The following is a 26,870-nucleotide window of genomic DNA, read 5'->3' as shown; positions in this document are numbered from 1 at the left end:
CTAGATTTTTTAAAAGTTTAAAAAGTCTAGTTTGAAGTAACGATAAGAGTTACTCTTTACATTTACAAAGAAAGCATCTAAAATTGTGTTTACTTTTCTTCACTTTGTGTTATTTCTCTTGGTTAAGAAGAACTCTAGGCTTTTTTTTTTTTCTTTTTTTTTCCAATTGACTCCTTTCCAGCCATGACTTCCAGCAGCGAGCCTGTGGACATAACTCCCGATGAGCTGCATCACATCCTCCGGACGCCCCGGGACCGGTCCGCCTGTGGGTGCGTGGTTCTGGACTGTAGGCCTTTCCTTGATTTTTCTCACGCACATATTTGTGAGTCCCGAAACATCCACTGGAACTCAATGATGCGCCGTCGATCCAGAGGGACGGTGGTGGCTCTGGAGTCCCTCATCCCGGACAAGTCCCTCCTGGGCCGCCTGCGGCTCGCCGAGTTCTCGGCTGTGGTGGTGGTGGATGAGGACAGCCGCTGCGTGGGAGAGCTGAAGCCAGAGAGTGTGGTCCAGATACTGCTCACCGCCCTCCAAAACGAACTTCACACGCAGATCTGTTTTCTACAGGGTAAAGGGATATTTTAATTCCTTATTTTAATTCAACAAAAATGATTTTACGCAGTTGATTGGGTACATTTTGACATGTTTTAGTCTAGTAATGTATGGATGGATTGTCATTTTACAGAGGCTATAAAAATCAAGAATCTGACCTAAACAATAAGCTGCTAAACTTGCACCTAGATATATCCAGATCCTTTTCCCCCCCATGATACTTTTGGTGCTTTTAATTCAACTATTTGTTTGACCTCCGTTCAGGTGGATTTCAAGCCTTTTCGGGTGCCTGCCCAGAATTATGTCACTCCATCAGCAGTCACCTCTCACCTGAACCAGAGCCGAGGATGACAGAACGGAGGACACCAGGATACGATCAGGTTAGTTCAAATTCCCTTCTTTAACAGCAACAGAGACATATGAAACATTAACTGAAACAACAACTATTCTTCACTGTAAGGATGCCCCCCCCCCCCTTTCTGAACTACAGGATGGTCCAGTTGAGCTACTGCCCTTCCTGTTTTTGGGCAGCGCCATCCACTCCTCCTGCAGAGAAACCCTGGTAGCCACGGGCATCACGGCTGTCCTCAACGTTTCCTCCACATGCCCTAACTTCTACGAGGGGGACTTCCAGTACCTGCGTCTCACCGTGGAGGACAGCCTGGCTGCTGACATCAGAGCCTGCTTTGGCCCGGCCATAGCTTTCATTGGTGAATTTCTCATCTAAACATCCATCTCCCAACCTCTGTCCAGTGTAAACTAAATCAATCCGATTATTGAGTTGGGAAACACACACAAAATGAGTTTCACCTTGATTATTGAACTTGTTGAAAGATTTTTAAAATTCTCTAAGCAGATTGTAGGCCATAATCCAGTTAGCAGCCAGCATGTCTGGACCGACTGCATAATTGCCTGATTACAAAACAAATGGATAATACTGCATAAACTGCAGAAGAGAAAACATCTACAGCTTTTACTTTAATTTTTTTTGCACTTCCACTATTTAAATTTAAGGCAAAAACATTACATTTATAGATGGAAAGTTGGACTGTATAATTACCGGACATTTTTGATTATTTTTTTGTAAATACCTCCACTGTAAAACCTTCTCAATCTCAACCCTCTTCCTCTTACCATGATGTGTTTTCCGCTCCGCCTACAGACTCGGTGAAGCAGCGTGGGGGTCGGGTGTTGGTGCATTGCCAGGCAGGTATTTCCCGCTCTGCCACCATCTGTCTGGCGTACCTCATGCACACACAGCGCGTCAAGCTGGAGGAAGCCTTCGACTTTGTGAAGCAGCGCCGTAAAATCATCTCCCCCAACTTGGCCTTTATGGGACAGTTGCTGCAGTTTGAGACGGATGTTCTCTGTCGGGGATGATGACCCAGGCACATTAAAGGAAAGGAAATTTAAATGACTGTACTTTTTTTACTTCAGTTCCCCTGCCTGTTGATGGCTGGAAGCATTACTGTTGCTCATCTGCTCAAATGAACTGTTATATCAATGAAAGCCATACATTTCAGATGTTTATGCTCTGTTCTTTCAAAGAAATACTACTTAAGCAGTCCGGACGACAATTTCAGGCATAGGAGACACGTGTAATACTGACGCAACAAGCAGACAATTGCAATATAAAGTCGATTTCATTCTGTAAGCAATCATGATTCTGAGCCAGCAAGTTAGAGCAGCTAGGAGGTGAATTCTCACACGTGTTTTGTGTGTGTGTGTGTGTGTGTGTGTGTGTGTGTGTGTGTGTGTGTGTGTGTGTGTTTATTTGTTTGTTTGTTTCAAACATGTGCCTAATCTTTGGTAAGGGCTGTCTTATTTTCATTCTGAGAGCAAAGTGATTTTTTTCACAGTTACAAGTACTGTAGTGTGATGCATCTATTTATAAGACAACACTGTGTTAGCTACTTAAGGCAATAATGGATGAATATAAAGTTTTATTGTCTAATTTATACAAATGCACAAACTGCACTTGGTGTTAATATTGAGGCTGTAAACTCAAACTGTAGTGTGTTTTATTTGATTTTTTTAAAATTCATGTCAACATTTCTATGATTGCATTCATATTATTACTATCTATTAGTGCACTTTATACTTATGATGTTGTATGTATAATAAGTAGAGTCCTGCTTTTTCTACAAAAAATAAAAAGGTGCTGGAGACCAGCTTGACATCATCTGCTCTGATACCCATGAATCATTCCTACGTCAGCAGTCACCTCACTTCTGGACATCATCCAGCACTTCCCCTGCAGACAAGCATGATAATCTTAGACCAGTTGTTATGTCGCAACCTTTATGTAGAGTTCATTACAAATACAAAAATTCACTTTCTGACATTGCTGCACTTGTTTCAATTCAGAAAAAAACTAAATGGTATGAAAATATTTGCATTGCAGAGTATTGTGGTGGATTATCCACAGAAAATGGACTTTCCAGTTAAAATTAACCACAGATGTACATCTAAAATCCAGATAAGTCCTGAGAACAATGACTCTTGTTTTTTGTTTTGTTTTTTACATTTATAGAAATGGACCAATAAAGGAAATCTCTATGTTTGAAATCTAGACTTAATTATCCACAAAGCTCTGTAACCATGTAGAGCTAACAAGAAATCAATACTATCGCATTTTGCATTTTTATTTAATGCTGTTGTTTGAATAAACGATGACCCTCTGTCAAATGAACTAAGTGTAAAATGCCTTAAACCATTATCATTGCCTTAGAACTGGGAATTGCAAAGAAACACCACTAATAGTGTGTTTAAGACAAACTGCCTCAGCTGTCTCACCCTGATGACAATAGCACAGCCCACACACTCGTATCAGCATCCCTAAAATAGTCCACTTCCTCTCCCGTGCAAGAACCCGTTGCTCAATGAGTACTAAAAGTGTAACTGTTGTGTTTTGATTATTTCCTTCCATGAGCCACAGTTTTCCAGACAGAAGGGACAAAAGTGGAACTTGGAGTTTTTGTTAATTTCAGCAGGAAATCAGTGGGCCCATAATAAAAAACAGGTCACCTATCACATGTCTTAGATTTGTTGGCTCTTCCATTACAGAGTCTTTATTTCCTATTTCAGCCTCTCACAGGACTTCTTTAAATAAGTCCTTTAATCCACGAGTATCTAGTATGTCACAAAAACACTAAGTAAAGGGAGTTTGTGGAGCCAGATGTAATTCTACTTCACATTGAAGGTAAGCAAACGTGGTTAATCAATACAATAATATGATGGTACTTTTAATACATAAACTAACCCAAAAGACTCATGTTTAAACACATTTATTGACATTTATGATGATGATGATGATGATGATGATGATGATGATGATGATGATGAGCGTTGGACATTCATGGTGAGATGCTGCCCTCTAGTGATGACCTTTATGGCCACAAGAGATCGAAGTGATTCCAAAGCGTCCAGCAGAGGGCGCAGGCAGACTGTTTACTGTTGGAGCGCAGATCCAACAGTAAACAGCACAGATTCATCCAGATTTTATCCGTGCAGACTTCCTCTCTGCACTGATCATTATATGATTTCTAAAACGTATCTATTATGTTCTGGAAGGAGACAGTCCTCCTCCATATCATTAAAATGTCTGTCTCCTGCTGTACGCATGAATCTGTCATGAAAACAGACTGTGAATTCAATACGTCCCAAATGGTGTGTGTGTAAGTGTATGTGTGTGTGTGTGTGTGTGTGTGTGTGTGTGTGTGTGTGTGTGTGTGTGTGTGTGTGTGTGTGTGTGTGTGTGTGTGTGTGTGTGTGTGTGTGCGTGTGTGTGTGTGTGTGTGTGTGTGTACTGCATTTATAAAAAGCAGATGGATCACACCTCTGCTCAGTGTGGTGATATGCAGTATTCGTTATTCACAGCTGAAAACTGTCACTCAAACCAGAAATCCCAGCTGGAAAAAAAACTGTGAATAGACACATATCACACAATACGTGTGATATTGTTGGCTGGAGAATTACAATCTGGGGCTATTATTCACATATGCAATGGCCTACAGGCTAACAGGATGCAGTTGTCATTATTCAAAACTGGGATAGGATAATTACTGTGGGGTCTTGTGGGAGAGCTCCCTGTGATTGTTTGAAGGTTGCACACATCCTCTCATACACACTGGGGCTACATCGGGCTCCTAGAGACCCACATCAATGCAATGCAATGAAAAAATATAATCAGATGTACAAAAGCAGGTTCTACTCGTCGGGTTTTCTTCCAATCATAGTGTTGTACTGTGAAACAGTCCTTTCTCATATTAGCACTTTAAAAATATTCATCCGAATATTCAACTTATCAATGTCTTATACTGCACGGTTAACAGACAAAATTCCCTCGCTATCAAAATCTCACTCAAAAATCAAACACAGAAAACCAGAAGCAGAATCAAGTCATAAAGGACAGAAAAAAAAGTTCTAAATTGAGAGAATCTAAAAAGGCCAGTGCTTTATTGATGTGGACCTGAACCATGACATGAGCAGACCCCCACCATACCATCCTATTATACTGGCTATACAGGAGAAGTCAAGTGATGATATAAATGCACAAGCACAGGAAGCATGTGTTTTATGCCCCTGCCCTGCCCTGCTCTGACACAATAAACAAAGGCGGAAAGTCCCAAGCACTGAACACGCGGACTCTATATTAATTTACCAAACCATATTTCATAGAGAAATAAGTCACATTTACTGCAGCCTTTATAAGTCAGTGTTGAATTAAGCCAATAACTTTAAAAGGGTTTAAGATGAAGGCATCTAAAGAGAAGGCATAAGGCTTGATCTGGACCTGAACCCGGGCATGAACAGACTCCCACCACAACATGACAATATCCTAACCTGCAATTGGTCTTTTAAGACAAATTATGTTCACTTAAAATAATGAATCTTAAATAAAACAAAATAAAATAAGATAAATCATTCAATGTTCTTTCAAAAAGTTTCACCCTTTCTAAGTCAGGTGTCAACTTTCCAGTCTGCATGTCAAGTGAGAATGTTTGTGACCGCTGCGCAAAATCTAGGGAAGCAGAATTTCCTCCAAGCGATGTGTAGGATATGTATGAACACAGTTTTACAGCTCTTATGCAACAAGCACTTCAGAAATGATGGACTGTGAATTAAACACTGTTTGTTCTCAGTCTCCCATAACCTTGGCATCAGCGACACACCTCTCTCCCCCAGAATGCCTTACTAAGAATAGTTTAAACATGGAACACAGACACTTGATTGGAGTGTTCTCTCTTGCACTAAAAGCTTTACTCTTTCTCTTTATATTTAGATTGTTTAATGTGGAGGGGAACCATACAACCATTACTGGCTGATGGCGTCGGGTCACACAATCACACTGCAGGGCTTCCACTTGTATTTCCATGGGCAGATTGCAGGTCTTCTCTGTCATTAAAGCTGCAATGTGCAGGGGATGCACACAACAAAAACAAGCAAACAGAGCCCCCCACCCACACACCATTCATAAGATTGAATGTGCGGGTATGCGTTTGTGTGTTAACTGGTAAATGTGTGTATGTTGTGCGAGTTTATATCACAGAGGCCACCTACGCAATTTAAAAAACCACGGACTACACCCTGTTACAATATAATTTATGACTCAGTAAAGTAGCCATGGGTTTCACTCCATAATTGAACCATTGGGCGCTTAATGTCAGATATAGGGAACAAAATATGAGGGATGTCGTCCATGTCTGTGCCTCTCGGGAGACAGAATGTGGCAAGGCACAGAGGGACTTTAATGGAAGTGCCCATCAAAAGTTTAGGTGCAAACAATCCAAACTTCTGAGGTAAACTGTAAACGCATAAGCACAGAAAGGGAACGCTGTGTGTCCCTGCGCTGTAGCTCGTCTAATGAGCAGAGATGGAAGGTGCACAGTGCATTTACCCTGTCAATGTTGAAGAATGAGTAGCTGAGTCTGATTAGAGTATACAATTTAAATGGCTCGTATTTCATAAGGAAATAACTCTTTTTTGAGAGCTTTCATTAAACTCTTCTGTCGTGTTATGGTCAAATGTGTCAGATTTATCATTTTCAACTCTAAAAAATGTTGTTAATTTTTATGTGTTTACCATGAGACTCCATGATTTTGCTCACACATAGCATCTGAACACACCAAATAGGTGTTGAGGATTGTTTCATACCTTTGGCTGCTCACCCGTGTGCACCGGAGTTTACAATGAAAAATGGCCGGTCCAAAATGAATGTGTAAGACAACAGTTAGTTTTAATTATATGTATAAGACTATATGTAATAATAATAATAATTAGTATACAATAGGCTTCAAGCAGATTCCAAAACTCCAGTTTTCTCATCGATGTACACCCCTTTTCAGCTTCCATGGCAACCTCTTCAGGAATATGAATCCAATAGAATTTTACCCTATGGTGACCGCACCCTGTGGCAAGTGTCAAAAAAACCCACATCACTGTGTCAGTTGTTCAGACATTGTTCTCTCAGATCTACTATTTATTGTTCTCTCAGATCTAGTATTTTGAGGCTTTGCTAACAGTTCACTACGGTCGCCAACGTCATCACAATTTGACATCTTCAGCAGTGACAATGACGAGAAGTCAAGAGGAGAAATGGAGATGAAGATGTTTCTGTAATATTAATGTTGTTCAGACATGCCTTCTAGAACATGTAAAAGTTTTCATGTGTCGATTTAGGCTTTTGTCCTCTTTACTGAATGAATCACGCCAGTCTGTTGTCTTTGGGGTTTAAATTGGAACACAATAAAGCTAATTTCTTGTCACTATTTTATTTTATGTAAAAAAAATTGATTTACTTTTAAGTTCAAGTTGTATTAGTGCAAGTCAGGCCATAATTAACGAGTGAAAGCTCTAAACCTGTGATCTTCACATAAACTTGAGTTCACTGAAAGTAGAACACGTTAGGACATAATATGTAACGTATAATACACATATAATATGTATTGTTGTGAATTTGCAATCAAGCAAGGAGAATTTTTTTTACTAGGAACATCTGAAACAAACATGAGAATCAAATAGAATATGATAAATTAGTTACTGCACTGAAAGATTGAATGCATATCTCAAATGAACATCAGTCCTTCTTCAACACGTCCTTGGAATCTTGTTAACAGTTATCACAAGTCAAACATGACAACAGCATGGAGTTTTAGGTGGTTACTGGTCTATACTATCATACATTGGTCTTTGCCCGGCCAAAATTAAAAGAGCAAACCTGTAACCCGGATAGATTATGTGAAATGAAGTCAATATTTTACGGTAAACAAGTTTATGGGCTCTAAATCGACGGTGATTTTGCAGGTTACTTGGATACTGGTGAAAAGAGCAAAGTCTAAAGATGAAGAGATTCGGCGTTTATAACAATATTAATGTATTCCTTACTGGATATAGCAGAGAGGCAGATTATTGACGATGTTCCACATGGCATTGGCTTTGCTCTCAGCTGGACACCTCAGCAGCGGAGCCACCCAACGAGCCATTTCCAATCGAACTGCCCTGGTTCGTCCTTGTGGGAATAGATTAAATGAGAGGGAGATGGAGGGTGGGGTGACGGGGATGAAGAAAATCAGTATCCCATTACGCCCACAGCTCCTATCTGACATCACTGAGGGGGGAAAAAATGAACGAGAGGGAGTTGGGAGGAACCGCACTTATTAGACTTATTTCGTCGGAAGGTTTAGTCAAGTGAAGATGAAGATGCTGCTGCGCGTCTGTCAGGCAGCTTGAGGGGCTGAATCATGACATCCCGCGGAACTTTCATTGAGATAAGAGCGCCACAGACCGTGAAACATCTCCTGCTTCTCGCAGACTGAAGCTGCTTCGCTGGGATCGTTTCACACCTGAGGAAACGGCTCGTTGTCACTCACCCTCTTCGTGCGCAATGGAGAGCTGAAGGTGAAGCCGAATTTCATTTTGTTTGATTGACTGAACATCAGTCCGATTGTCATTTGCATGAAAGTTTGGTGCATTGTAACTCGTAAATTCTTCTAACGCATGAAGTTCATTTCACTTCATGTCAATTCTTTGTTCGATGTTCACACCGACTCAAGAATGCGCGCCTCTCGAAGCGAGATTACGCACGTAGTTTTTCACCAGTACAGTGTTGTCTTATAAGAATATGTGCTTTAATCATTCAGTACGTTTCATAGTGAGTGTCACTTACCTGAAGTCATCCTCGAATTAGATGAGACTAGACTTTAAATTAAGGCTTCACATCCTCTAAACTTTAATATTTACCCGCTGAAAAAAACCGGGTTAAACTATGTGCCTTAAATACACTTTTTCTACTTCGATCATTTGACAAACTGTGGAAATGTGGAGGCTTTTTTTAAAAAAAAAAAATTCAGTAGTGATATTTTGGAGGAAATTATCTATGAAGTCTAAATTGAATCACACCTTTCTGTGTCTTGACGCATTTCCCAGGAGCGTTTTGCGGGATTAAAATGGAATTGGGAGACCAGACGTGGAGGATACAAGGAAGCTAAAATTTTTGGAAACGAGGACGAACGAATAAAAAAAAAGAAAAAAAAAAGAAAGCAAGTGAGGTAAATATGACATTTTTGTTCTCTTCATCATTATTACACCATTATTCAAACAGATCCCCCCCCCCTGTATAACTCAAGTCCGTCTCACGATACTGTTAAAATAATTAACTACGCTGATCAAGTGAACCGCATTTTTTATTTGTAGTCTGCTAAGACTCCGGGACCTCTGATCCCATGGTGTCGGTTCCGGACAGCGGCTGCTCCACGGGGCTGAGCGGCTGGAAGAACAACGTGAGCGGCTCCGGAGCCTCTGCCCCCTGCAACCAGAGCATCTTAACTCTGGCCCCTTACTCCCCTGAAGCTACGGCTGCTTTTGCTACGGCCATAACCTTGATGGTGATTTTCACCATTGTGGGGAACTTTATGGTCATCATCGCTGTCTTGACAAGCCGGTCACTTCGGAGTCCGCAGAACCTTTTCTTAGTTTCACTGGCTGCTGCAGACATTTTAGTGGCGACACTCATCATTCCCTTTTCACTGGCCAATGAACTGCTCGGCTACTGGTATTTTAAGTCTCTGTGGTGTGAGATCTACTTGGCACTGGATGTGCTGTTCTGCACCTCCTCCATCGTGCACCTGTGCGCCATCTCTCTGGATCGCTACCTGTCCATCTCCAGGGTTACCTATGGGCGTCAACGGACTGCCAAACGCATCAAAACTGCTATCTTGGTGGTGTGGCTAATCTCTGCCATCATTTCCTTCCCTCCCTTGCTCTCACTGAACAAAAGCAAGGGAGAGGATGAAGGGATTGAGCGTGGACCTCAGTGTCAGCTGAATGACGACAGCTGGTACATCCTCTACTCCACTATTGGCTCCTTCTTTGCTCCATGCCTCATCATGATCCTGGTCTATATAAGAATCTACCAAATTGCCAAGCAGAGGACACGCTGCCCACCAGGTGAGCCCAGGAAGGATGGGATTGGTTCTGCAACACCAAGTCAGCCTAAGAGACACGTGCAAGCCAATGGGAAAAATGAAGAAAATACCCTCCCTTCATCAAACAAAACCTCGCTCAGACCTCCCACCCTTGCCATCACCAACTCTTCTTCACGTGATGAGTGTCCAAGCTCCCAGGATCCCATCACCAACAAACTGCTGCAACCTCCATCCAGTTCTCCAGCCATGACCCCTGTCTCCCTTCATGTCTCTCCCCATGGCCCTTCGACCCCTGGGCCTGAGTCTTCCCCTGAAAAGTCTGGAGAGGAGAGGAAGAAAAGCAAGCAGCAGAGGAAGAAAAAGGCTGATAACAATAATGGTGACAGCTCAAGCACAGACAGCGATATGGAACACAGCCATGAAGGAGGCCAAGGCAGCACCAGCATACCAGGGTCCCCTCCAGGTGGAGGGATCCCATCCAGGACTTCTGTCAAACACTACAGAGACATGATCGCCACCTCTAAGGGGTCTCGTCTGGTTCAAGGGAGGAAGTCCAACATACTGAAAAACCCTGGAACAATGAGACGCAAAGCCATGGTCAACAGGGAGAAACGCTTCACTTTTGTTCTGGCGGTGGTCATCGGTGTCTTCGTTGTGTGCTGGTTCCCGTTCTTCTTCTCCTACTCCCTGAAGGCAGTGTGTCCACAGACATGCGCCATCCCCGATCCACTCTTTACATTTTTTTTCTGGATAGGTTACTGCAACTCCTCACTCAACCCAGTCATATACACTATCTTCAACAAAGACTTTAGGAAGGCTTTCAAAAGGATAGTGTGCCGAAGCACTAAGGGTACTTTCTTTTAGAATAGTAACTCAATGTAAAAAAAAATAAAAATCCCAGCTTCAGAAAAAACAATGTCTACATTTTGAAGTATTTTCCTGAACACTCAAAGGGCTGTTTTAAGAATGTTTTAATTCAAGTTTTTTGTTACAGCCATAGTTTACATACAAAGGTACCCGTAATTTGGGCTGGAAAATCAGTTTACAAAAGATCCACACGATTGATACAGGTTGTGTTTTGAAAACAGAACACATAATAGAGGCAGCATTTGACAAGTAACACTTAAAGACTTCAGTGTGGGTGATGAGATTTAAAAAAAAAAATTTTTTTTACCCCTAGATCATATCAAGTAAGAGATATAATAATGGGACTTTGTAAAAATGTGATAGCAAGTCTTACAGAAACAGTTGAAAATTATATTTTAAATGAGGAGACAGGGTATTGGTGTAGTTTCAATGTCATGAAGGACTCCAGAGTAAAGAAAAACAGGTAAAAAGAAGACAAAGTGGCATTAGATTACAGCAAGACTTGGCCTTGTGATTTATTAATACACACCGTAAATAGCAGTGGTGACTTTATACTTCTGCTATTTGCCCCTGCTGCAGGGCAAGCATGTGTTTCTTTGACTCTTATCGAAAAGTGCAACAAGTTTTTTGTACTCCTAAATGTGATAGCACAAACAAGGGCACCCTTTCAAACTGAACTTGTGGACATTCATGTGGAAAGTCCACATGTCAGGCATTGCGCTCTTGGCTAAGTGGGACTCACAATGCTCAGGTTGTTTGTAATGTCACTCACTGCTTTTAGCTGTCATGGCATACAGCGTAAGAGGCCATACGGAGGACTTTTGGCAATCTGTATTTTATATAGGTATCAGAGAAAGAAAAGTTGACCTCCCTCATCCTCTAAGTTTGTCTTTTCCTGCTTTCTAACTTGATCCAAGCGATCACGTCAATGGACTGGACTAAGCAACCCATCAAATGTGCATTTTGGACATTTAAATATCAATCCTGACAGCTGATGTCATAACTGATGATAACCTCTGAAAGGTCCGTCAGAGGTCATTCAGAGGATCTAATGGGAGGGATATCTGAAGACTGTAAAACGTAGAATCTGTCATTTTAAAATGTGAACATTATTTTCCTGAAAGCCTGTTTGGTGAACAGGAGCAGGATTTAACAGGCAGACATTTACAATGACTGTAAAGGACACATGAACAATGCAATCATGGATGTGCAATGTTACCCCTAATTACACCCACACACTATCGTGGCTGAGTCACATTTTTCTAGTGCTTCTGGCACATCATCATTTGCAGTGGACTTCTGCGTGCACTTTTTTTGTCACTAAAAGGAAGGAGGATGTTTGGGATGTTTGTCTTTCAACTGACAGAATGAGCCTCTGTCACTTTCCTGAACAAAAATTAAATGAAAATATGTCTGTAAGTGATTACAGTACAGGTTAATGGATTTCATGGGACAAGGGCTGTCAACAGTGACTCTTCAATTGACTAATTGTCCAGTTCTGCTGACGTGTGTGAGTGCGTGCTTGTGTGTGGATGGACGTAACCTGTGTGTCAGTGTCAGTGCCTCCTCTGGCTGCTATGTGCTATAGATCTACTGTAATATTGATTCGAGCAGAGTCCAAATTCCCTCATGAAGGCAGTGTTTGGTTGTCTCTCACCTTAATGTTAGTACTCCATGGGAATATTGCTGTGTTGAGAAGTCTTATTGAACTGAAAGTCAAAGTTCATCAGTGGTTTTGCCAGCAGGGCTTTTAAGTGTTCACCCTCAAGGGACCAAAGAGCCTCACAGGACACCAGCTTGACTCAGTGATATCGGGGGGGGGGGGGTGTTTCCTTATTGAATGATTACAATTTTTTAAAAAAAGCTTTATTTATTTCAAACTATTTTGTTTTCTGTATATTTTCTGTTATTTTACTGCTTTTTTCTGAAAGTGAAGCAATGTAGAAGGCCATTACACAGGTTTTTAATATTTGCTTAAAAGCCAAATTTATTCAAGCCCTGGAGTGGAGTGCTGGAGTGCTTAATATTTGAGAATGAGCTGTGTTTGATTGTAGGAGATGCTTGTGTGGTGAAGTAATGGGAAATTTGAGTTTCGTGCTGATGCAGAACCTTCAGTTCAACATTGTCATCATGTCATCCATGTAGTTATAGTACAGTATAATGTTTGCAAAAACATGTACAAGAGTTGATGTACAATTCAACAAGCATACTGCAATAAGAAAATATCTCTTTGCCAGTGTTGAAACCTTTCCTGAAATAGTAATCAAATAAAAAAGTCGATAACACAGTTTCAGTTAGATGCTTTGCAGGCTTTGTGCAGGATTTTAAGGCAATCCACACTAAACACAGCTGCATCAAGATTCAAATAAAAAAGAAAAGAAAACAAAATTGTTGAGAGTGAGAGCTCCAGGCACTCGTGCAACTGCTCCATGTCTTCATCTGAAATGGTTATATTCTTTCCAGAAGTACAAACAGCTAGTAGCGATGCAATTAGAACAAAAATCGCCACAGAGGTCTTGGATCCATTATTTCCAATAAATATCATTTGCAACGCTGCACAGACCTTCATATGTGGTGACGCTGTTGCTTTAATTATTTTACAAAAATATGAATTATGGCTTACAAGTGATAGGTGTGGTAATCTGCATCCTGATCACCATCCTTTCCCCTGACACTGCCTGTATCTTTTCAAACCATGTTTGGTCCAAGCTGCAGTCCTCTATTGCCCATCTGTCATCATCTCTTCAGTTTTGCAAATAAAAATACTTGAGAAAGGATGAGTTCCTTTGGTCATTTCATGTATTTTTACATCATTGGGAGTGAAGGTAGAGAGGCTATGATATTTTCCAGGAATAGAATTTTCAATTTGATGTATTTTTTTAAAAAAAATTAAAACAAGGCAGTCAGATATTTCAACATCCCACGACTTACCCTGACCTACTTCCAGAGTTGGTCAGGGTACCTTGAAAGTTGTACCTGACAAGTGCATAGCTTTCACCTTTCAGGGTCAAAGCTATGCACAAGCTTTGACCATAGATCAAAGCTAGTGCATAGGTAGATCAAAGGAGTAGCTTTGATCTACGGTCTTAATCAGATTGGTCTTCTCCCTCTTCTTTCTATCTTATCCATTTAAGTGTACAAAAGTTGAAATTTAACCTTGACCTAGTTTTCTCAAGGTCATCATCTCATTTTCATCCCCTTTGCTGCCCGAGTAACGTGCTATTTGTTTCATCTTTCTATTTGTAACGGTTGTGAGATATTTGGTGGACATACGAACGGACCGACGAACACACGGACTGACGAATGGACGAACACACGAACACTGACAATTACAATACATCACCACTTTGAACTAAAGAACAACATTAAGTAATTCCTAGTCATTCTGAACATTTCCAGACGATGAAACTACTTCAGGGAACAGCCCGTAACACTGGGCTGGTGGTACTTGGAAGAAGCATTTGAAAATTTCTTATCGCAGTGGGACATGAGAAGTAGGGCACAGCAGAAGCGCTATAATGTTGCCTACTGCCAAGATAAATATAAGAAGTCTAATTAAGGAATTTAAGCATGTTGGCAGAAACTATGTATGCAAACACACACTTCCTCAATGTTTGAGTTTGTATGAGCGTTATAAAATATGCTGAAGACACACACACACACACACATACACATTCACACACACACACGTACGCGCACACACACTTCCAGTGACAGCTTGTCGTATGTCCAAAGTACATAGGAACTAATTTGATATTGATCGAAACTGATACATGGTTTGGTGATTCCTCAGCATTGAATCCAGTTTTGCTGTCCTGTATTTCCATGACACACGTATTTCAATTTAAACATACTGTACTGACCGCGGTGCACTGGCGTCGTGCCCGGAGTGCCCCCCGCCTCACGCCCTATGCCAGCTGGGATAGGCTCCAGCTCCCCGTGACCCGCTACGGCGGATACAGCGGCGGTACATGAAAATGTATGTATTTATACTGTACTGAAACAATATCACACTCTTATATCCTTAGAGATTTGTTTCCATATTTATGCAGAAGTTGTGATTGAAGGCCAGCCAATGATGGAGGTCAACGAATAACTAACATAGGCATGCTGTTGGGAGCCATGAGCTGCGTGTTTACAGCCTGTGTATTCATGCGGTCACTGAGTCCCTGAGCTCCATGCTGTCTGCTTTCATTTGGAATATAAAGCAAGGCCAGCAGGAGCTGTGGGTAGGTGTGGGCTCAGCCCACCCAATCAAGAGGGAAGGAAAATGTATCTAATTTGTTCAGCTGGTGGAAAAATAATAGAATATACTGAATCTATTTGGGTCTTGTGATTGGGTGACAGCCCACCTCCAAAGTTACTCACTAATGAAATATGTGACACGATGCTAACAGCCTACAATTCACTGTAATTATTTGTGTGTCTGCAAAACAGGTTACATCTGACATCTAGAACACATCGAAAGTAATGCATCGTCTCAAAGCATGCTGGGAAATCCGTCACCTGTTTTCCAACACACTATAATATACTGTATAAAGCTCCACTGAATCAACCACAAAGCTTTGTAGTTGATTAGATTTGTCTTTTTTTTCCAGTTTGAGTTTGACTAAGACTACCTTCTAGCTTTACACAAACTGGTTATGGTGAGAAGTCTAACTGGGCCAGGTTTTGCTCTAATTTGCTAATTAAAGCTCAACCAATAAATTTTTTTTCAGTTTTCTTATTTTGTAAATAATAGCTATAATAGGAGACAGCGTCTCACTGGAATCAGCTTTCAGGCTACAAGTTATTTTCTGTGGCCTCTGGGTCACCTGCAGTCCAAGTTTTACGTCTATTATTTCTACCAGCCCACCTTAATATAGCTTGCTAAATCCAGCCCCGACAAAAAGCAGGCACCCGTGGACTTGACACACAGAGGAAGTACGACAAGTCTTAAATTCATTAGCCTCTTATTTACACCAAATTGTCTCTGGAGAAGATGAGCTCCTGTCCCAGGATAACAGTCGCCTGAAACACAGGACACCCTCACACAACCATAGACAGACACACATAAACTTTCATATTTTTAAATTTATGATGGATGTAGGATTTTACTGCATGAATATGTATGTATTTGTTTGGTGTTCCAGAAATGAACACTTTCCATTTCCAATCTCCACCACGCTGTAATGCCAGACAGATTTCTTCTCTCTGCAATTTGGCTGCTGAATAATCCCAAAAGGCAAGTTGAAAAATGAAAAGCAGAACACAGACAGGCTCTCTCTTCTTGTCGAAGGTGGAGGAATTGAAATGCTGTTTCCCTTTGTGAAATGTGTGATAAAATTTTTTTCAATTTTTCATTTCATCTTTAGGAGGCACAGGCAATTGTGATTAGAATCACTGTGGGAGACGACTGTGGCTGTTTAACAAAATGTCTGTGTGTGTGTGTGTGTGTGTGTGTGTGTGTGTGTGTGTGTGTGTGTGTGTGTGTGTGTGTGTGTGTGTGTGTGTGTGTGTGTGTGTGGGTCTGGGTCTGGGTATGAGTACATGCATGCTCTTGTATGCTGCGTCAAACTGAGCTTTTGATTTTGAAATGACAAAATTTCTGTCAACTTTGTTTGAAAAATTTCCTCAGAGTTGGTTGCAGAGTTAAATCTTAGGTTAGACATTGTGTTGTTTACTGGGTTTTTTTGGCTGTGACGTTTTCTGCTTTTGCTCAGATTGAAAAACATGCACAACTAAACAGAAATCAGAGAGCAGAAACCTCCTGATAGTTATTCAGGAAAAACAACATCTCACCAATGGTAGCTTTGTTCAGGATCTAGTTCACCATGTTTGGGACCAAACTGAATCGACACAGCCTCAGCTAAAGTTTGATTTCAGAAACTAGTTGGTGGCATTGTTAGTTGTACTTTCACAAAGAGTCCTCGATGAGCCCTGAGGGTTTAAACATTCCGTACTCACCATGTACAGAATGTTATTGAACTTAGATGTGTGATTGTTTTTATTCGAGTTGTCATTATCTTGTTATCCCAGTGTGTAGAGATCTATTTATTGTGTTTCATGACATGGGCACTTAAACTCCCACAGGTTAGAGGCAATAATGTATGACTCTAACGTCATGGCATGCAGGATCTTCTGTCATTCCAACAGTTATCAACTGGAATTTTATTTTAGCATAGAATTTTCATGAAACGAAAATCTTTTTGTTTAAGTCCATTTGTCTTACAGCTATTGTCTGTTGTTCCCTTGTGGGATAAAATAAAGCTGCGTTGAACTTGTGTGAATTGAGCTAAAATTTAATTCCATTCCCCAAAAGAATTAATTTTCATCAGAGATCACTAAATTCAACCTGAGCACTCATACTACCAGGATAAATGACTTCAAATAATGTCATTTGATGAAATTGTTAAATTGTAACACATGGCAAACTGTTTCAGAGATCTATTATTATGCTGTTTGCTACTGATTGTGTTTAACTATCACGCTGATGATAGTCATCAAAAGCACAGATGTACATAGGTGTGTGAGTAAATAAGTTTGATTAAGTCTTTTCAGCAATACAGTAAAACTTTACTCATTATAGCATAAAGACATTAAAATAAGTCATGTACTATAGTTTTCCAGTTGGAAAGAAAAAAACATTCGAGTGTGGCCTCATCCCTGAAATAAGAAAAGGCCTCGTGTCTTCTTTCCCTGTGGACACAATTATTGTTTTGTGATTTTAATAGTCGCACACCCTGTAGCATCATTGTGCCTTCTGGTGTTGGTAAAGAAAATGATCAAGATGCTAAATAGCAGCATTATTATTATGAGCAGCATCCGGTTTTGCTGTAAGAACTCTATGTGCACCATATTTCTTAGAAAAAACAAAACTGAGCCAACAACTCTGATGAGAATTCAGATCACAGCTGAATCATCTGATTGAAAAGTACAGGTGCAGGCAATGAAATGCCCATAAAAGCTGTTGTTGATGTGTCGGCAGATCAGCACGCTATTAATGAGATGACTGTCAGTCGTCTGAGAGCTCCAACTTTGAATAGGAAACGAATGATGGCAGCATCGTTACTTAGCTTTGTCATTATATAAATGTCATGAACTTCATTTTGACACTTAGACTTGCATACCCATGAGCTCTCACATCTGCACACAGGCTAACATGAGAGCCAGAGTGTGCGCACGCGCATGCGCACACACACACACACACACACACACACACACACACACACACACACACACACACACACACACACACACACACACACACACACACACATACACCAAATCAGAGTATACACAGACAGTGAAACTCAAGTGTTAAATATAGAGGCAGATGACCTACAATCATCTGCACAGAGATACACTTATGAGTGTTAGCACACAAATACACACACACACACACACACACACACACACACACACACACACACACACACACACACACACACACACACATACACAGCTCAAAGAGATATTGACCCACAATAATCACATTCTTCTGTGTGTGTGTGTGTGTGTGTGTGTGTGTGTGTGTGTGTGTGTGTGTGTGTGTGTGTGTGTGTGTGTGTGTGTGTGTGTGTGTGTGTGTGTGTGTGTGTGTGACAGAGAGAGAGAGCCTGAGTGTGTGTCTGTGTAATTTGTTTGGCAGAACAAGAAGAACAGGATGTGGTGTTTTGACACGGACATGTCACGTCCTAGTTAAGCTATACACTAGTACAGCAGGTTTACTAATGGACTGTGTTAAGTTTCCGTGAAAATTATGGTCTGTAAACATCACAAGGTTTACTTAAAACAATATAAAGGGCTTTTTATAGTCTCCACGTCTTTGTCACCACCTTCATTCATAGAGTAGTGTTAAATGTGTGATCCAGCTGTTTAAATTGCCGATTTGTTTTGGAGAGAGAAAACACGGAGAGTGGTTTTTTTTTGTAAATATGTACACTAAAATCACAGTAAAAATCATATATAAGAATGTTTTATAAAACACCCAATAATAACCTTAAATACAGAAAGTTAAAGTCTAGAGTATGGAGATAATGCAGACAGATATGGTTTAGACCAAACTTGTCAGTACTTCTGAGTGCTGCTGAGGGTCACCATCACTATCACTACTACACACAAAAGAACCAACGAGAAAGAACCAACTAGAATCAATGTCTTTGTTGTTTTATTTTTGTTTGTCTGTATATGTAACCACCCTGTAATGAACTGCGTGTCCCTTTTGTACCCTGCTCTTGCACGATAACCAAATAAGCTTTAGCCTTCCATTACCTGATTTATGATTTATAGAAAGTAGATAGATGGATGACCTGAAATGACAGGAGATTCAAGGAGATTCAAGACTCAAATCAGTTGTCATGCAATACTGTCACCTTCTTTATACTTGAGTTAAGGTGTTGAATAACAGCAAGGGATTAAACAAACTTAAATCCTCCTTTGATCAAAAATTCATAATGCATTCATTACAGACTTGTTTATACTTTGTCTCAGTTTTAAAGCTTCTTTAATAATTGAAGTCTATTGTTAAAATGCTTTTAATATCAGAGGACAAATCTAATATGACAGTGTTGTATCTAGGCTACAGTGGTGCAGTAGACTAAGTATGGACACTTTATGGGTTACCCTCTGTTAAAATCTCACAAATTCACTCAAGCCTTCTCTGTATTTTTTTTAAAACTCTAAATAAAAAAAGTTTCCCTAAAGACATTCATGAAAGGGTTGTGTTTTTCTGCCCACATGATTTAAGAAAATTAAATATAGCACCATTTTATAAATGAAATGGGTAACCTTACTCTCCTGGAATCATCCACAGCCTCTCCTCTGTGCTTTGAAGTCCTAACAACGCCTGATTTCAGCGGTTAACCTCTCATCATTAGTGTGGATAAAGGGCTCCATATGACTAACAGGAGGGGAGTCTTTTATTTTTATCACATTTTCCACACTTAAGATTTGTGCCTGTTTCTACATCAACAATCTTTCAGGTTTTAAGGCTTTTTACTGTACTTTTTACAAAATCATTTTTCAGTCACTTTGAAAAACATGAATGTTGTGATTATGAGTTTTTGGATTCTCAACATGACTTAGGTTCTCTTTTGGTACATTTTCAATGAGCAGAGTCTCAGATGTTATCTTCTCTGCTCATGCAGCACTCAGCAGACACATACATTAATCTATTTTTATGTGTGTACTTCTGTGCTGACAACGCTGAATTTCATGTTATTACATGTTCAGCTATTCCACAATGCCTGAAAAAAAGAATCAACATTGAGAGGAGATCTGCAGGTATAAACAGTATGTTGTGTTGATGATTGGATAGTTTTATATCTGAACCCATTAGCATTTAAGTGGACAGTGAGTAACTACAAAGAGCCTTTTTTATCTTTTGTATGCTGGCAGATTTCTGAAACCATGTGAGCTGTTGAATATTTCCCTTTGGGCCGCTTTGTGCAGTACATACTCCACATTCTAGAAAACAACAGCGTTTGTTCTGGGATGTTGAATTATGCGTATAATGTTTCCAATGGTAGTTACATTAGTGAGGATAATGTTGAATGTGAAATACCAATACCATTTTCCAAGATGCTGATGTGATTTCTCCTGAAAACTGGAAGTACAATAGCAACATAAAACTGTTATAGTTGTCAGTGTTGCTGTTAAGTGTTGGTTAAAGGATGTTATTCAAAATCTAAACCTTCTCTTCAAATGACAGTTGCTATTAACAAGACAGTTGCTATTAACTATTGCTATTATTGTTGCTATTATACTATTATAATTTGCTATTATAATAATACTATAATTTGCTATTATAATAATATTATAATAATACTATTATAATATTATAAGTTGCTATTATACTATTAGCTAGTAACAAGACAGTTGCTATTCCAAGACAAAGGAGATGGTTCTTCCAAGACAAAGGAGATGGTTCTTCCAAGACAAAGGAGATGGTTCTGGATTTCCGGCGGGCACCTCCCTCTCCACAGCCGGTGATCATCAAAGGCAGTGAGGTGGAGGTGGTAGAAAACTATAAGTACCTGGGACTGCAGCTAGACAGCAGACTGGACTGGTCACTCAACTCCAACTGTGTGTACAAGAAGGGGCAGAGCAGGATGTACTTCCTAAGGAGGCTGGCCTCCTTCAACATCTGTCCTAAGCTCCTTTTCATGTTCTATCAGTCCGTAGTCTCCAGTGTGCTGTCATACGCCATTGTGTGTTGGGGTGGGGGGGCCAGGAAAAGAGATATGGACCGTCTGAACAGACTCATCCGCAGAGCAGGCTCAGTGGTCGGGCTGAGCCTGGACTCTGTGGAGACGCTTCTGGAGAGTAGGACCATGTCTAAAGTTAAGGCCATCATGAACAACACCAGGCACCCCCTACACACCACCTTCTCCCAGCAGAGAAGCACCTTCAGCAGTAGACTGCTGTCACACAGCGCCTCCACAGAGAGGCTGAGGTCCTCCTTCGTGCCCCGTGCCATCAGGGGGTACAATGACTCTCTCAGGAGGAGCGGGGGGGAGGTGGCGAGGTCAGCACGGGGTTGAAAATGGATTTAATTTAATTTAAATTTAATTTTATACTGTTTATATATATATATATATATATATATATATATATATATATATATATATATATATATATATATATATATATATATATATAATATACATGTATATATATGTATATATATATGTATATATAAAATCTATTTATTTTTTATACTGTTTTATATTTTAATTCAATTTTATACTGTTTAGATTTTATTTTATACTGTTTATATTTTAATACTGTAATATTTTTAAATTTTATACTGTTTATATTTTTAGTTATAGTTTAGTATATAAGTCCTGTTAGTGCTGCATGTGCCTGTCTGTTAGTGTAATGTATGTCTTGTGGTATGTCCTGTGATGTCAGTGTTTCCTTTTCTCCTGGTGTTTATCCAGTATTATTTGTTATGTAATGCCTGAGCAGTGGATATATGCAATTTCCTCCGGGATTAATAAAGTATCTATCTATCTATCTATCTATCTATCTATCTATCTATCTATCTATCTATCTATCTATCTATCTATCTATCTATCTATCTATCTATCTATCTATCTATCTATCTATCTATCTATCTATCTATCTATCTATCTATCTATCTATCTATCTATCTATCTATCTATCTATCTATCTATCTATCTATCTATCTATCTATCTATCTATCTATCTATCTATCTATCTATCTATCTATCTAACAGTCTTCTTTCTAAATCTAGATGGACATTTCCTTGTGTTTTTCCCACCTTCTTGTTGCTGCGTTCTCCCAGTTTTTGTTTTTCTTTGTGTTATTTGTGTGCCATGGGTGCGGCTACATCTTTCTACCAGCTCTTCTTTGCATCTTCAAAGTGCTGTGGTACATAATGTATGACCCCTGAATCAAGATCAGTTTTTGCCAGATCTGTTGTCACATTCAGTGTTTATTTATTGAATTCACACAGCTAGTCCACTCTTGCTAGTTCACGTTAGATTTTACAAAAGTAGAAAAAAAAGAAGGTTTTCCTCTAATTTCATGCATAATGGCAACAATATTTACATGTCACAGCTCCATAAAATTCACTACACGAGCCTGATTGGATTCTGGATCAGGTGAGGTTGAGCGTTAAAGGGCTCATAGAAATTAATTACTGTGAGACAGTAAATAATAATACAACATACTTTCAATTAAAATAAGACTGTTGCTCAAACTATACAGATTCAAGTGAGTGTCAAATGTATTTATGAGTCAGAGCCTGAAAATCCCTGCCTTTCCTAAATAATTACCAAACTTATCAAAACACCAGTATAACTCCAAAATGTGGCTAAATTATTTGTCAGATAGGAAAAAATGATGAGGCCCAAACTAAATTTGTCATGCCACTACTGCTTTCTGGTGCTCAGAATGAAGAAACCAAGGTTGTATCTAGTTAAATTATATCACATATAACATCTTGTGTCTGTTATTGCATGCCAGATGACAGAAACATTTATCTCTGTGATCAGTGACAACTGGAGCCAGAGGAGCAAAGGACAACTTGGCATGGAAAGGTGTTGCTGATTGGCAGACAAATTTGATAGATTGCTTATTAGGCATTGTGGCTAATGAGTGATGAAATGAACCGTAATGAAATATGACACAGGACTCCCACAAATTCTAATCTACTGGTCCTGATATATGAGAATATGTATTTACCTGTGAAGATGTGTTTCAGAGAGCATTGCACAGACATCACAGAAAGCAGTTGCATTAAGATTAGTTTGTTTCTTTAGTTGAAAACATGGCATCACCATTCTTATCCATAGCAGCGGATCCGTGAGACACCAATGCACAGTGAGTCATCTCCAGATAAGATCACATAGGTGTATTGTGGGGATAACCCATCTGAGTCTGGTAACTAGCATCAAGGTATTTTTGCGTTAATTTGGAGTCTTGTTGTAAAAAATATGGGACGTATGAGACTAAGTACATTCTGTCTCAAGCTATTATCACAGTGGTGTATCCCGATTCATTCAGGATAGGCTCATCATGTACCAATCTAGCTTTAGTGTTTGTTTACATGTGTGCCCTCTGTGAGATTCATGTGGGAGGATGCCTAATTATCTCAATATTCTGCCTGCCTGAAAAGTACACTAACTACTTCATTGACATTGTGTATAGGGTGCGGATGAACACCCACATATAATAGATACCAATTAGAATCATTCACAACATATATGGTAAATCAGAGTGAGTCAGTGATGTGTCTGCGATAAGGAAATAGTTGAGAGGCATGTAAAAATAACTGTCTTCAATATTTTTCATTATATATCATTATCCATAAGCATACGGGTCTGTCTTTATTTCTGATTTTCATTTTAACCTGATTGATATGATACCTCACAGCCACAGCTGCAGGCAAAATCTTTGGAAACAAACCACTCTCCTAAATTCACATGACTCTGATCAAGTCAAACTGATCAAGTCAAAGACTCCCAGAAGTATCTGGCATGAAGGGGTTCAGTCTTTAGCTTTCTGTTACCATAAGCGTAAACCAAACCCTCAAAATCACGCAAGCATCAGGGCCACTGTGTTTCCTTTGTATTATTTTTTTGTCTACCGAAAGTTTGACCTGCCTTGAAGGCCACAGATGGATTTTTTTAACATCAAAAGTTATTTATAGACCCACATTGTTATAAATATTGAAGCCAGCTGTGTTAACTTGCTTTATTATTGGGAAAATTATTTTACCTATTCTATATGTTTCAAACATATACAGGCCAGAGCATGCACACACACACATACACACTCATTAACGCACGCAAGCACACACACACACACACACACACACACACACACACACACACACACACACACATACACACTCATTAACGCACGCAAGCACACACACACACACACACACACACACACACACACACACACACACACACACACACACATACACACACACACACACACACACACACACACACACACACACACACACACACACATACACACACACACACACACACACACACACACACACACAAACACACACACAATGCTCTGTAGTTGAACTGGCACCTCTCCACCTAACAGTTCACACTCCATACTTTTGGTCCATGCTGCTCTTGAATCTCCGGTCCCCAAGCCATGACCTAGTGGACTGTGCTTCTGGCTACAAGACTCTAATCTTGAAGCCAACTTAATATCTCATCAAGTTTGTGTCATCATCACATTCGCCTCCCACAGTGTGAAGAGGATGGGGACCGGCTAAATGCTAAGTGAATGAGTCAATGCTGTGCAATATGATTTTAGTTTTCAATAACTTTTGAGAATAGCATTTCAGCAGTGTTCATCTCTATGCTGTCACACACAGAGCACACTGGAGGCGGCTGCCACACACTTCTGCGGTCACCTCATCTAGCACCACCTGCACTTAAAAATTAAATCTGGGAATGGCGCCAGTATCGTCTCTTGTGGACTCATTACACTCCCTATCCTCATTAGGAATTCAAATCTGATGCAATTCCAACTCCCTATAATACAACTTGAACCAGGCAGCAGTCAATAAATAAACTTCTACCAATGCAGTTGAATTTCCCCAAAAAAACTCAATTCTTAACACATATTGTAGGCACACGTCAGTCTCCCCTGTGGCACATATTCCTCCTCCTCTTACCAAATGTGGAATGCAGCTCTCCCTTGGGAGACTGGTGCTTTCTCCTGAGGAAGAGCTGACTCCACACAAGATAAGATAAGATAAAACTTCATTCATCCCTCAGGAAAACGTATTGTCGATATATTGTCTAGAAAGCATATAAAGCGTTTTTATTGAGACAAGGCACAGTGAGCTGCTTTCTCTCAATAAAAGTCAATACAGAGTGGCCTTTATCTTTCAGTCAAAATCAGTTTGATATAGCCTAATAATCCAGCCAGATCAGCATGTGAGGCTCATATGTTCATAAATAAAACTGAACTGTGATTGTGGGTAAAGAAGAAATAATACAAATAATTAACTTATAAACATTAACATTATATTCATTCATTTTCAATAATCAATTCTTCCAATGTTTCAGGTCGTGGGGTTGCTGGAGCCTGTCACATCAGGCTTGGGGTGCGAGGCAGGGTGCACTCTGGGTGCGATGCCGGTGCACATCCAAGGCACATGAAAACAGACACAAACGTGCACACACATTTGACACTGCATATAACAAATACAGTTGAAATATAGACACTGCTGTACCCCTGTAGATTGATAGCTCACAATAATGTTATTTTCAAGCAATAACACAAATAACACATAACACGATAACATAATAACACAAATAACAAATAACACAAAGAGACAGAGATGGGAAGGACGTGCAGCAGGTTAGGGTGATTAAGGATAGGGATGGAAGTGTATTGACAAGTGCCAGTAGTGTGATGGGAAGATGGAAAGAGTACTTTGAAGAGTTGATGAACGTGGAAAATGAGAGAGAACAAAGACTAGAAGAGGTGACTGTTGTGGACCAGGAAGTAGTAAAGATTAGTTAGGATGAAGAGAGGAGGGCAGTGAAGAGGATGAAGAGTGGAAAGGCAGTCGGTCCTGATGATATACCTGTGGAGGTATGGAAGTGTCTAGGAGAGGTGGCAGTAGAGTTTCTGACTGGGTTGTTCAACAGGATCTTAGATGGTGAGAAGATGCCTGAGGAATGGAGGAGAAGTGTGCTGGTGCCCATTTTTAAGAACAAGGAGATGTGCAGAGTTGTGGCAACTACAGAGGAATAAAGCTGATGAGGCATACAATGAAGTTATGGGAGAGAGTAGTGGAAGCTAGACTAAGGGCAGAAGTGAGCATTTGTGAGCAGCAGTATAGTTCATGCCAAAAAAGAGTACTACAGATGCAGTATTTGCTTTGTGGATGTTGATAGAGAAGTACAGAGAAGGCCAAACGGAGCTGCATTGTGTTTTTGTAGATCTGGAGAAAGCTTATGACAGGGTGTCCAGAGAGGAACTGTGGTATTGTATGAGGAAGTCTGGAGTGACAGAGAAGTATGTGAGAGCGGTGCAGGACATGTATGAGGACTGTAAGACAGTGGTGAGGTGTGCTGTAGGTGTGACAGGAGTTCAAGGTGGAGGTGGGAGTGCATCAGGGATCAGCTCTGAGCCCCTTCTTGTTGGCTATGGTGATGGACAGGCTGACAGACGAGGTTAGACAGGAATCTCCATGGACTATGATGTTTGCAGATGACATTGTGATCTGCAGTGAGAGCAGGGAACAGGTGGAGGAGAAGCTAGAGAGGTGGAGGTTTGTCCTGGAAAGGAGAGGAATGAAGGTTAGCCGCAGTAAGACAGAGTACATGTGTGTGAATGAGAGGGACCAGAGTGGAAGAGTGAGGTTACAGGGAGAAGAGATCAAGAAGGTGGAGGATTTTAAGTAGTTAGGGTCAACAGTCCAGAGCAATGGAGAGTGTGGAAAAGAGGTGAAGAAGCGTGTACAGGCAGGATGGAACGGGTGGAGGAAAGTGTCAGGTGTGATGGGTGATAGAAGAGTTTCAGCT

General features: G+C 40.2%; 2 protein-coding genes across 3 annotated transcripts in view; both read left to right on the top strand.

The window, feature by feature from the left end:
- dusp2 (dual specificity phosphatase 2) overlaps positions 1-2,734 on the top strand; it is a 2,823-nt gene extending 89 nt beyond the window's left edge. The window contains exons 1-4 of one of the 2 annotated variants that reach the window (XM_068311798.1): positions 1-568; positions 817-932; positions 1,013-1,262; positions 1,715-2,734. The exon at positions 1-568 is cut by the window's left edge and continues 89 nt beyond it. In XM_068311798.1, the coding sequence (XP_068167899.1) occupies positions 184-568; positions 817-932; positions 1,013-1,262; positions 1,715-1,932 (969 nt within the window). In that variant the 5' untranslated portion in view covers positions 1-183 and the 3' untranslated portion in view covers positions 1,933-2,734. The remainder of the gene's footprint in view (positions 569-816; positions 933-1,012; positions 1,263-1,714) is intronic. The other variant, XM_068311799.1, reaches the window with a different exon arrangement.
- Positions 2,735-8,211: 5,477 nt separating this feature from the next.
- adra2b (adrenoceptor alpha 2B) lies at positions 8,212-13,607 on the top strand. The gene is made up of 3 exons (XM_068311951.1): positions 8,212-8,451; positions 8,980-9,101; positions 9,247-13,607. The coding sequence occupies exon 3, from the start codon at positions 9,276-9,278 to the stop codon at positions 10,839-10,841; it is 1,566 nt and encodes a 521-aa protein (XP_068168052.1). The 5' UTR covers positions 8,212-8,451; positions 8,980-9,101; positions 9,247-9,275; the 3' UTR covers positions 10,842-13,607.
- The last annotated feature ends 13,263 nt before the right edge of the window (positions 13,608-26,870 follow it).

Source organism: Antennarius striatus, chromosome 3 (genome assembly GCF_040054535.1).
Source record: "Antennarius striatus isolate MH-2024 chromosome 3, ASM4005453v1, whole genome shotgun sequence".
Classification (NCBI taxonomy): Eukaryota; Metazoa; Chordata; class Actinopteri; order Lophiiformes; family Antennariidae; genus Antennarius; species Antennarius striatus.
This window is presented reverse-complemented; position numbering and strand designations above follow the sequence as displayed.